Here is a 13,269-nt window from a genome sequence, read left to right as displayed (position 1 = left end):
AATGCAGTAACAGTGAGCGAGCATTAAAAAGAAGCAGAATGTACAACATATAGAATACTCTACGCTTTACAGTCGTCACTTACTTCATGGCACTTCAGCATGACCCTCTTCTGACAACAGCAGTCATGACAGCAAATAAAAATGACAAAATGGAATGACTGAAACACTGCAAAAATTACTGACAAAGCAAGCAATCCTGTGAAATCGGCTGACAAACGCTTAACGAAATGAAATGAGTCTAATGGGACAGCAGTGAACTGAAAAATCAAGGCTTGAGAATTTTTATCCCACGAGATACGTGTTTCATAATCTGCAAAATCCAGACACACTTTTACAATAAACCAAACGTAGGATCAGTCCCTATGCAGGGCTCGCTTCTAAGTTCAGTTCTGCCTTACCTGTTTGTGGAACAAAAAATGGGAACTTTTCCAGATAGTCATAAAAAAAATTCAGAGATGGACAAACCCCCTGGCCATAGGCAGTTTCACTTTTAAAATCTGCTACGCCGACACAGTACAGGTTATCTTTCCTAGAGAGCTCATCCTGCAGGGGTAAGCATCCTCCATAACTCCCACATTTATAATGAGCATTTCCCACTACCAGGAGTGACGCCCAACCTGCCACAGAAGCCGCGAGGATGTTGCGCAAACGCAGCCGGGGACATGAGCACCCTTTGAAATAGAAATTGTTCCTCCCTGTGGCAAAGCTACCGAGCACTTTGGTATGGTGATGGCAGAGAGCAGCAGCGGTTGCTGTTCATTATCCCTTATGAATACACTGGAGTCGTGGTGGAAGGATGCTGTTTTCACGGGGGGCTGTGTTTCTTCTCCTTCGCAGCCACTGGGTCTATTCTGCGTTAATCACGCTGACATTATTCAGTCGATCTCGCAGGCTTTGCACTTGATCATTATGTTGCTAAGCGACTGCTGGGTTCACAGACAGAGCGAGCACTCCTCCCTTAACCTGATAAAAACCCCTGCATTAGTCTTCTCCCCATTTCTTTTATCAGCTCCATATAAAAGTCAGTAGCCCCTCAGGTGAATTTATAGCACTGCTATATTTATGGCATCGTGGTCGCTACCGCCGTGACATGGCCCGTCCTCCTGATGGCAAAGCATCACCTGCCAAGCCGCGGGGCTCTCCCAGGCTGGGTTTTCCCATCTCCGTACCTGTGTATATCCAAATTCGGAAATGGGGATGGCGACCAGAGCGCATCGTCGGGGCTTTAGCGCTGCGTATTGGGGTCAGATGGAGCCCCGTACCCAAACACCCTCAACTTTTTCTGTAAGGAAGGATGGGCAAAAAATGGAGGATGTGACGGTTGGATGTTATGGCCTGACTACCTGGATAGACCAGATAAAAAACTCCATCACCAGGACTGATGTCCAAAATTTCTTAAATTTAAATTCTTAATATTTCTTTGATGGCCAAAATCGGGAGTGGGATTAACTCTGATCTAGAACCTTCTGATCAAACCTTTTAATTGTGCTGTTATTAGTACAAAGTAAGCAAGCACATCCTTTTGCTTCTTCCTCTTTTTCCTTCCCCTCCCAGTCTCCTTTTTCCTATCCCACGGCTGGTCACTGCCGCTGAGAAGCAGATGGTTTCCAGTCAAATGTTTCCATGCTCTATTTAAAAATCTTGAAACTCGGTGTTTCCATAAGAACCACGGAAAACTATAAATACACCGTGTAAAATTATTGCCAAACCAATGTGCAGAGAAAAAAAGTCCAAGGTCATTTTTTAATGTAATAATGGAGAGAGAAACGCTGCTCAGTACCGTAGAACAATCTCTTCCTAATTCTCATTTATCAAAAACATAGAAAGAAGATATTTTTATGGGTTTCTGTGGCAAGCCATTACCCAACTATCTGCAACTTAATTCAGCCCTATGCTACCCTAACAGAGCAATTGCCATGAGTGAACTACAATCGTACGTCTACCAGCTCTGCAAAAGCAACTCCCAGTGATATTTAGGATTGCTGTCTGGGCTATAACTTCATATATGTCACAATGAGGAAATATATATTTTTAATTTCATCAGGCTGCTAGTGCTGTGAACATAACCCAAGCGAGCCTGTGAACAACATTCCTATTTATAACGCTTCCCAATACTTCTCTTTGGCTGAAGGATATGAACAGGCGCACTCATTTTTTTATTGCTTTTCCTTTAGCAGAGGTAACGAGTTGCTCTTTAATTTAGCAGAAACCCTGCTTTCCATGAGCTAAACTTCCTTGCTCCCTTTCTAATGATACCTCACAGAAAAGGGCTACAAGCTCGACAACTGGTTGTCCTAGGCTTTACAGTATTAAGAAAAAATCAAGAAACTAAGAATTTTAGCTTTAAAATTTAAATATTAGCTTTAATACTTGGAATTTTGGCAAAGAGGTATTCCTTGGTCATAATATTTGACAGCTTTCTAAAAAATTGTGTCAGTCGTGCAATTGGGCTAGAAAGGCTGTAATTTATTTAACTTTTTAAAAGATAAGGCAGGAGTAAAAGCAGTAAAAAAATTGCCTTTATCTGGGAAGCATTTATCATGCATCCATTCGCTTTTATGCAGGCACCTCTGAGACCAGAATGGAAACTGAAAGCAGACAGTGCAGGACATAAACATACATAGCGCAACAAAAAGAAATCAGAGCATTTTCTCCGCTGTGATAAATTTCGCTATTAGCCTTTTGCTCCCTCTTCCACGCTCTTTATCGAGTTCAGAAATCAACCCTTTCTCATCCGCCCCTGGGAAAAGTGAAGCTCAGGAGAGGGAAGGTGCCAGCCTTGCTCCAGGGGCAGCCAGGCAGACACCACCTCACCAGCCCCCACTGGAGCACAAGTCACCTTCTCAGTTTGTCTCACTCTTGTTAAGATGAAAAGGAATTGCCCGCAGCACTTTCTAAAACATACTTTCCAGATCTGTAGACAGTTGGATCTCTTCTGCTGTCTCTGATCTACTACTTAGCTTAAAAAAGAAATCCTGAGTAACCTTTTCTGATCTTTTTTAGTATCTTCAATTCACCTAGTTTTCTGGAGCTCAATTAAAAAATAACGTAATCCCATCAGTGTTGAAAAGAGAAGGAAACAAAATACAGCCCTCTTACCTTCTGTTCCCACCGGGAATTCTGTGGAGGTGTCATTTTCTTCCACAGCCAAACGGCAGCCAAGAGTTTTGCTGCTCTATGCCACTGTCAACTTTTCTTATTTATTACCTCATAGGTCTTTCGGTATTGTTATATCCCAAGATCCTCTCTCTAGTTTGTAAAGACACCCTTTGGGGTTTACTTTTCAGGAAAGAAGTAGGATTTGAGGCCCACTGAAATAATGCTTTGCATGGTTTTGTTTCCAAATCGAGTCTCTGTATACCACAGTGAAGATTATGTAATTTGCCAAAGCTGAGTTATAAGAATTAAAAAAGCTAAAGGACAGAAAAGCGACATAACTTCTAACACTGTCCAAGTCAGATCTTTGTCTAAAATGTAACATTTATGGAATTACTCTTGCTTACATCATAGTTTGCTTTTCTCCAATGAAGTGATACAGTACTTTTAAATTTTTTTTCCAGCCTTTATACCTGTTTAAATGTCTTTTCACAAAAAAGATTGATCTATTTGCTTCGGCTTTTCATTTCCCTCAGTAATGATAATACTTTGACATATTTACAGTACACTGTAGTTGCTAGTCTCAGTTATTTTCTAATCAAAAAGGGATGCTAAAGATCTCTACTATAACCTGGAAAAAACTATCAGTTTAAATAGAAAAGATCCTAAATAATATTATACATATGTAGCTAGAGGCAACATGTTCATATGGCTTAACAAGACAACATGTTCATATGGCTTATCAAGCTCTAACAAAAATAGTGGTCTTGAAGACATAAGAAAAATAATATGAAACTGAGTCATCTGTGAGACAAGACTTATGCAAATCGAAGCTTTTTGTGCGAGTATTGGTTTTATGCTTGCCTGAGGTATTCTCAAATGTGTAGTGTGCAGTTACTGTGCTAACTTTGTTTAAATACTGTCTTCATCAGGCAGCCAGTATATATTGTTTTTCTTGTACAGTCTTCATTGTAATTTTTTGTGGTGTGTATTAAACTTTTCCTGTACAGACAACTCAATTTCTACTCCACTTAGTCCAGTGCCACTGACAGGAATTCCAGAATTTCAGTGTTTTTCTTCCATCTCTTCATTCTAAAAATTGTATAACCTCCGTACCTCCTTATCACCAGATTGACAACTTCTATCTTGCAGGAAATAATATAACTACCTGACTCTGAGCCTTTTGATCACACTGTTTCCTGAACGAGCAATCATTTGCAATTAACAGAGCCACCCTTCCCCTGAACCCAAATTATCTTTATGCATGCAAAGAATGGGAGCTTTTCAAAGGCCAAGTTAGAATATTCCAGTAAAATTTGCTTAGATGGTATCTTTTTGTAAAAACAAAGTCAGCACTGCATTTCTGCAAAAAAATGGATTTCTATGGAGCAGTCTGGGCCAAACAATATGCAATCCTGCAGTAAAAGGTACATTTAAGTGCCGTATGTAAGGCCAAACCATTCCACACCACAAAGTGAAATACCTCAGGCTCTCAATAAAACTAACAAAATCACCTTTCTTTTCATAAGCGTGGATTTCATGATATATCCGTATTCCACACACATATGACTACACAATTACTTGTACCTTTACCCAATGGTGTCTGATTGGTAGTAAGTTACTTAGCACTTAAGTACCTTTCTCAAACCACTTACGCAAACGTATTGCACTGCACTACCAGGGATGATGATGCTGTTGGGAGAAATGAGCCACATCCTTGAACGTGTAAACATCAGAGACTATTCACTAACAAGCGTGCACAACTTCAAACCCATAATACTAAGCGGTAGAGATGCTAAATTAACTTTTTAGTGATCACATGAATAGTGCAAAGTGATTTCAATGAGTGATTTTTCTAAGATAGGTTTAATCTTCATGATAAAGCAGTATCAGCATGAATCAAATGATGTCACCCAGTGAATGTGAATTAAGCCTAGGCAAAGCCACTTTTTTACCTGTCTGAAGCCAAAATGAGTTATGAGACTGAAGAAAAATTAAATTATCACCACAATATAGAAATTTTTTTTAAGAGAAAAGTACTACCTAAAATTAAACCTCACTCACATCAAAACAACTGGAAGGTTTGTGGAAACTGTCTTTGAAGTGGGAGAAGACTGAGAAAGCTCCTATTCTATGGTGTAGATTACAGAAGCACTGGCAATGTTGGAAATTCTTCCCTGCTGTAAAATTGTTTGTCACAGATTATTCATTAAGCAAATGTATGTACAATAGAGAGTACATTCTTCTTTAAGCTATGCGATTTACGGGGGAGGTTAGTGAAGGGATGGAAAAATATCAAGTCTTTATTAGAAAATTATTTGGTTAATTACATTTACCTTGTACTGAGACTTGCAGTTTTTGTTCCAGTAGGTGACTCCAATCCTTCCCCTGGCTTTGAGGATTTCTCTCTGTTCATTTGCTGGAGTATTGAGTTCAATTCACTAATAACATTAGCCTTTGGGCCTGAGAGAATTGGGCTTTTCACCTCCGTCACATCACCCCATAGCTTAGATGTCCTTTGGGGAACAACTTTAGCCATATTGGGCTGCGCGCTGATCGGAGGTGGGGGCGGAGCGGGAGGAGGAATAACAAAGCTGTCTACAGTTTCTTCAATTAGCGCATCCTTGTAAAGTGCATTGCTTTTGTTGATTATGGGCTTCATTTTTGGCTTAGGAGGTACTGGGGGTTTGTCCACCAGAAATGTTTGCCCATCTGCATAGACTGTACAAGTATCCACGTTCTCACCCCCTTCCGAGGACAAGGTAGAGATGCTGGACACCGTTGAGATAGTGCTGGTTGTCTCTAAGTGATGGTCACTACTACTTCGACTGTCTACCTCCTCAATCCCAGAGTCAGTGACGTTATCAAAGCTGTCAGGGGGTGGCAGAAAGGAGGCAGGCAAACAGTTTGAAAGACCCACTTGCTTTTTACTGTCTAAGGAATTTGTTGACTGGCTGGGGGCAAATGGCGCGGGTGAAGGCGTGCCGTTTTTTCTTTGCTTAATCAAGTCCGTTAGAGCCGAACCGGGAGCTGCGCGGTCGTCGGGGATATCAAAGCTGTTGGCGAACTCTAAGGGGGGTGGTAGTGGCTCAGTAAAAATAAACTCTTCATCGATATCAACTGATGCTAAGGGTGGCGGAGGGATGCGGAACGGCAAGATGACAGGGTCGTCGACAGAGCTCGCTGCTACGATGGTTTTGCAGGGAGATGCCGGTGGCTCAGGCGCAGGAGGCACGTTCAGCTCACTTTCCGCTTCCTCGCTCCCCTCCGGCCTCTCTGGCGGGGAGTTTTCGGGGTTCGGTTCCATTTGAGCTCTCTTTTCCTCTTCATCTTCGGGCGTATCATCTGACTTTGCTGTGTCCACGGTATGAACCATTAACAAGCCAGCTGACTTTTGCTGCGAAGTATCCACAATGTTTATCAACATGTTTTTCTTCTCCTCAGCTTTCTTTTCTTTCCCTGCATCCGTTTCATACTTGTTCTCTGTCTCCTGCCGTCTCAATGGGCCACGAGTATTTTGCCTAGTGACAGTAGCAGTAACAGGAAAAGTCGTTTCAATATTGGGTCTCAGCTTTGTATCGATGTAAAGCGGTTTATTAAGGTCAGCTTTAACAGCGTCTCCTTTGCCTGGAATCTGCTGTGTTTGTTCTTTCATGGCTCTGTCCCTGGCAGAGAGAGCGAGGGCTAGCGGTGAGTTTGGATCTAATAGCTTTCCTGTGACCGGGTGAACGTAATTATCTGAGCTGGATGCATTCGTGGACTTAGCTGCCACTGTACCGTTTTCAGTACCTTTCGTTTTGGACGAAGTGTTTAATGTCCTTGAATCACTTTGATTGCTGGGTTCACTGCTATTAAAAAGATTTTCAGGCTCTCTAGGTGCGGGAATCGGAGATGGTGACATAAGCTGTCTAAACCCATCTTCACTGCTAAACATTGCTTCATCGGTAAATTTAGATTGCCTCATACGCGGTGTTGGTGGTGTTAGCCCAACATCCTCATCTCCTAGGTCTGTGGAAAGGAAGGCTGGAGAATTACGCCTTGCTTCCAGCCTCTTTTCCCTGTCCCTCACTGCTCCAGCAATGGCTGCTGCAAACGGACCGCTGACACCTAAGCTATCGTCGGGTCGGAGCTGCCCGGGTTGCTCTGAAGACTGGGGATCGATTTCCATGCTGCTCCCTTGGCTGCTTTTCCCACTGCTGCTGGTGGACGGCTCTTTCACAATAATTGTTGGGATTGGAATAGAGCAGGTCTTTTCCGGACTGTCTTCAACATTGGATTGTTTCACCAGCATCCCCTTCCGCCTCGCTGGTTTGGCTGGCACGTAAACTGCTTTGCTTGCAATCTTCCCAACCTCAGAATATGGGTTTTCTGGCATCTGACCCCTCTTGTTCCTGAAATTTGCCTGAGATGCGGCACTCCGACTGTACAGGTCTTCAGAGTCCAGAGAGTATCGGTCCAGTTCTCGTCTGTAATAGATCCCTTTGTCCCTTATCATTGTCCCCACATTCTCAGGCCTAACCAAAGAAATTTTTGAACCTGAATTCTGATTAAATGGAGGTTTAATAGTTCCATAGCTCCTTGACGTCGGGGATTTGGGAGAGTTGTACAGAGAGGGAGAAGGTGGTGGTGGTGAAGGAGGTAAGGACTGTGGCGGCGGTGGGATATCTTCGGAGGTGTCAGGCATTGAAAGACTTCTGGTAAACTTCAGCATAGGAGGAGCCAAAAACTGTCGTTCTTCCTCTGTTATTCCTAAAAATCAGAAAGTATATTTAAAACACTGTCTTCCACCGGGATCCCTCATACTGTATTATTTCTGTATCCAACCTAAAATGCCAGGGTGCATTTCACACGGCATGAGGCATATGCAAAATTACAAAAGAGGTCTTTGGTTGATTCCTACCATAAGCATTTTTCTTGTTGCACTTCCAGAGACCCAGATGCCAGAATTAAAAAGGATGCTACAGAATTTTAATTAAACTAATCATTGATGTGTAGGCAAATGTTTTGGTTTTATGTATCATCAAGGTAGCTGTAGAGAAGCACATTTTCTTTGAAAATTATTGAACAGGGAAGACATTCTGTGTAGAAGAGTAGCTTATGCCTCGCTTTAGCACTCTCTAAATGCATACAATCACGCATCTTAGAAACCTAATGAATTTTTAAGATGCGTTTGAAACTTAGCAAAGGGACTGTGAAGATTCTATTGGGGGAAAAAAATCATAATGGTTCATTTCAAAAGATGACACTATATTATTACAAATACAGCTTTTAACATAAATAAACTGGATAATATTGAGATAATTCAGATGCTAATTTTACATCAGCATAATACATTTCTAAATTGATAAATGACACTTTTAAAATTACCACGAAGAACAAAGCAAGTCCAAATTTGGTCTCCTCTTTCTTCTCTTTTGTGAAATCACCTGTTGTCATCATTTGGAATGAAAAATAGGTGAATATTATTACATTTGATCAATAGGGATTCCTTTGTAGACTACACAGCAGTGCAACACTCTTCCCTCAATAGCAAAGAAAAAATGAATAACATTTTGCCCTAGGTAATGCATCGCAAAGGACTTGTACTGATCTTTTTTTTTCCCTTCTCACTGCCTTTCCTTGTTAGAGGGAACATTCTAAAGAAAGGAATTAAATTATAATTCTATAATACTTGCCTACTGCCACCAAAGCAGATTGTGGAAATTACAGCATTTTACACACAAACGTCTTTTTCCATGAACTTTGTACAAAAATTAAACAGTCATTCACTGCTTAAGCAAAGATGCTGCAGAAATATGCTTTAAGAAAGAAGCAAAGTTATGTGATTAATGCACAAGCAAACTATACATGAGAAGCATTTTACCTATAGATTTTTGTCTTCTCATTGTACCCCGAGGTATACCCAGAAAAGGACCTTGAGGACTCCCTGGTACAGTGGGCGTCATCACAGCAATACCCTGTCTCTCATACATGGACTACAAAAAAAAGCAAACAAAAAACCCCACAAGCATTAAAGCATGCAAGTCTTTCTCTCACATGTAAATAACTCATCTGTCATATCTGCTAATCCACTATCTCTCTTACTTAGAATTCTTATGGAAAGTAACAAATTTGCTATTATTTTGAGGAGGAGGTGAAAAGAAAGGGAAGGCTAGGCTTCATTTACATGTCATTAAAATGACAACAGCTGTAAGTGGAGTTAGTTGAAATTATTTACAAGGCAATATGTTAAGTTTCCAGCACATTTTGTGTGCTGTAAGAAAAAAACGAAGCATGAGCAATTGCATTTTGTCTCATTCAATTCCAAAAAAACCTAGCCACACACTGCATGGGTATTAACGTTCACTCTGCACCGAGCTGTATGCTCTCCTCACTTCTGAAGAACAGACCCGCTCTTGCACAGACTCAGGGTGTCTTGCGCAAGGTTAGGCTGGCAGTCAGCATCTCAGCTAGGAACCGAGGAACGCCGCCTGAATCCCAATGCGCTCAGCTGTCCCTCCTTCTTGTAGGTCATCACAAAACCATTTGTTTTCTGCCTCTTAGAATAGCCTTAATTTCCTTCCATCCCAAGCTGCTGAGAATAGCAAAGTGCTGGTCATCATCAGGACTGATGCTCTTTTGGAGGGGTGGGTAATGGAAAAATACATCTAAAATGCAATAATACCAATTATTTTTTCACATGCGAAGTTCTGTAAGAGCAAATTCTGCAATTGAGTAATCCAGAGTTCTAGAGTTTAAATTTTTAATACGTGCTATAGTATTAATGTCAATTCTTCCCTTACAAATCATCATGTATTATTTAATCACGACATTATATACGCCATTAGGAATAATAAAAAACCTACAGTAGGAAAAACCTTCACATTAGTGGAAATTGTGTGGCTGCACTAACTCTGGTGCTGAAACTGAACTGGCATACCTTGACTTTCAACAAAGTTTTTTAGCTTGGGTTTAGTGTTGTACCAACACCTTCAAGTTCAGAACTTACTGGCATCTCACCAGCTCAGATTACAGGCAGAACAAGTTCGCATCTGTTTGAATAACACTGGGGTAGCAACGCTGTTGACGTGACGGTCTCAGAATAAATATAAGGATATAATGAGAAAAGGTTTATAGGGGTACATAGACTATTATTAGAAATACAGAGTAGGTCATGCCTTAATAAGATAATAAAAGCAAAATGAGTACAGAAAGCAATGCCTGTAAATTCCTTTCTGTGGTATGCCCTGCACGCTGCCGAAAGACCCCCTCCAACCAGTTTCCAAAGTGAAAGCGGTACTTCGTGGCCACCACTCACATTCATATCTGTAGCTGAGGGAAAACATCTACTAGAAGGCCGCTGTTTAATAGTTGCCACTCTTGAGTCCACAGTTGCATTGTCTGCAATTCTTGATGGCTTGGAAACTGGTACTATTTCATCCACCTTATCTGTAATATAAAAGTATTCAGTAAAATAAATATCATTTGTCCAAAAACTGAAAATTCAAGTATTGCAAGGTCAAAGGAAGAGATTTACTTTTCAAAAAAATGCAAAGAAAAAGGTTTTTTGGCATTTTAACAAGGCAACGCTTGAGCATCATAAGTCGTGCAAGCCGAGCACTTTTTATTGCTGCTACATAACATGCATGCTTTAGTTTTAAGCCTGCATGCATTTAATGTTTACTTAGTGTGACTCGAAAAACAATCCTCTTCTTCAAACCTTCAAAATGTGAAGGGAGAATATCTATATAGAAATGGAAAGAAGACCTTTAGAAATAATGAATCTGTACAGCACTGTTTCAAATAGAGATAAGCAGACTGTACTTAGCCATCAGAATTTCAGTGATATTTTGGACAATAACAAGTACTCCAGAAGTGCTCTTTTATGCCTATTCTCCTTAAGTAATCACATCCTAATTTATTCACACTCTTGGATTATTAGATTAGCACGAGTAACTGCATCATTTGTTTAAATGAAACTTTTGTATGTATTTTATATTTTAATAACTGCACAGTCTGGGAAGGTATTTAGCTGTGGTCAGAAACAGACCAAATAGGCAAAGTCCAGATCTGAACGAGAATGTCAACATTTGGATTTGGTAGTCTGATCTACCATACGACGTGATGATAAAATATAGGGAAAACTTTAATCAAGATCTTCCGAAGATTAGACTGTTAGTTTTAGCCCCGTCTCCAACTCTGGTCACAAACAAGGTTCATCCGTATTTAATATATAACGTTACTCCCTGGGGACCTCAAAGTACCATATGATCAACTAATTATGGCCTGACAGCTCCTTTATTGCCACTTCTACTGCTACGAAACTGAGGCATGGAGAAATTAAACGACTAGCCTAAGCCAGCAGAATGGTTTGATTTTTGAACCTGTACTAGCATCCAAACTTGAATCATACCAACGGGTTTCCTCACTACGCTTTCCATTGCAGTTGCTTTCCTAAGGAAGCACAAACTGCACCGTATCATGTTAATTTAGTGTCTTTTCCTTTGAAGTTTCACCAAGGTAAGGATTAGTTACATAGCCTGTGGTATTTACGTGAGTGAAATACCTTCGCCTGGCTCCTAGGCTTCCACAACGTGAGTCAGAGCAATGCTACTTTTCAGCAATTAGATCCATCTCCCAAACGATTGATTATTTGCTTCAGCAAACAAGGATAGCTACTTCGTTAGGATACTATAGACTTTTTAAAAAAAAAAACCAAACAGGTTTTTGGTGGTCTAGAGATGGTGTTACTATGCCAAGTATCAGATTTAGGGATTTAAGTTTTACCTCTCGCTGGAGAGCAGCGCACTCGGGGCCCTGGATATGGATATGGATGGGAATAAGGCAGGAGGAAAAGAGCTTTTGATCCCTCTAAACAGTAGATCTGGCAGATGCAAGGATGATATTTTAAATGGGAGAAGAAGAGAGGGAAGAACTTTTAGCCTTCTGGTTAGGAAGAAGGTTGTCCTAGAAGTGGATATTTCAGTGTCACAGAGGGTCAGGGAGCAGGCAGGAAAGGAAAGGTTGAGCAGAACCAGTAAGCTGAACGCTCTTGAAAACTGTCTCACAAGAGTAGTGTTGCTGTTTCTTTTCAATTGAAGTTAGCATTCAATTCTTTTCATTGGTCTGCTTTATTTTTGTGTGTTTTAAATCATCCAGTCGAAGGAGAAAAGGAAAAAAATTCTCAAAATCATCACATGTATTCAAAAATCAAACAAATTTCAAGTCACATTTCATAAGTCTTTGTAATACAAACGGTGAACTTCTGCAAGAAAAATATCTGCACTTCTGCTCAGCAAAAGGCAACAGAAAGCAATGGTGAAACCATGAACATTTGACCTATACAGCAAAAATATGGCTAGACTGTACAATCGTACTCAGGGGATCTATCACCAAGAGCTTCAACCGGGCAGAGATTTCCTGTTAAGTCTCTCCCACCCTTTGTATCATCCCAGAAGCCAAACAACTGGTCTTTGGGATACAGAAAGAAGGAAGTTTTGGAAACTGAAGCACTTAGGTACTCAAAATCTGCAAATAAGAAATATAAATATACCATGTAAGAACTGATCCCCTTTATTTTTAACAGACACATGTAACCATATACCCGTTCAGACAACAAAAAGCTACAGGGAAAGAGTGATGAGGCTATGACAGACACTTGAAAAGCATGAAAATATTTGTTTGGGGATGAAACATACACACCCTCCAACTGCACTGAGCTTGCTAGACAGTACTGGAAGTCAGATCCTAATTTTGGATCTGACCAAAATATCAGTTGGTACCAATTCTTAATACCATCTACTATTTCCAGTCAGGAAAAAACTTTGTTTCGTGTAAGTTTAGTGCAGGTTTCTTGTCTGCAGATGGGTTCTCAGTCCTTCTCACCCTATAGCTGCTCCCATTCAATCGGTGCTTTGTGCCTTGCCAAGTTTAGCTAAAGCACTTAGAAACGGGAGAGGAGAGCAGGTTAAAGCTTAAGCTGCTTTGCAAGGAACTCTTTAGGGGTTCCTCGTGCAGTATTTCCCACGGCAGCACTGCTACATCTGCGCAGCTTCTTCTTTTGCTCTACCGCCTTTGATCAGAAGGCAAAGGTAGAGTGGAGGTTGTCATTTTAAAACTGTAACAAAAAAAAAAAAAAAAATGAAGCTACAGAAGCAGCCAGCGTGTGGAACGAGATTTATTCTAAATGGCAGC

General features: G+C 40.7%; 1 protein-coding gene across 5 annotated transcripts in view; it reads right to left on the bottom strand.

The window, feature by feature from the left end:
* SHANK2 (SH3 and multiple ankyrin repeat domains 2) overlaps nt 1-13,269 on the bottom strand; it is a 359,705-nt gene that overhangs the window by 12,165 nt on the left and 334,271 nt on the right. For all 5 annotated transcript variants that reach the window (XM_054827796.1, XM_054827797.1, XM_054827799.1 and 2 more), the window contains 3 exons: nt 10,394-10,524; nt 8,960-9,071; nt 5,433-7,845 (listed from right to left, as the gene is read on the bottom strand). In XM_054827796.1, coding sequence (XP_054683771.1) covers nt 5,433-7,845; nt 8,960-9,071; nt 10,394-10,524 — 2,656 coding nt within the window. The remainder of the gene's footprint in view (nt 1-5,432; nt 7,846-8,959; nt 9,072-10,393; nt 10,525-13,269) is intronic.

This window comes from Grus americana, chromosome 5 (assembly GCF_028858705.1).
Source record: "Grus americana isolate bGruAme1 chromosome 5, bGruAme1.mat, whole genome shotgun sequence".
In the NCBI taxonomy this organism is placed as follows: Eukaryota; Metazoa; Chordata; class Aves; order Gruiformes; family Gruidae; genus Grus; species Grus americana.
The sequence above is the reverse complement of the archived record's forward strand: the minus strand, read 5'-3'. Positions and strand labels throughout refer to the sequence as shown.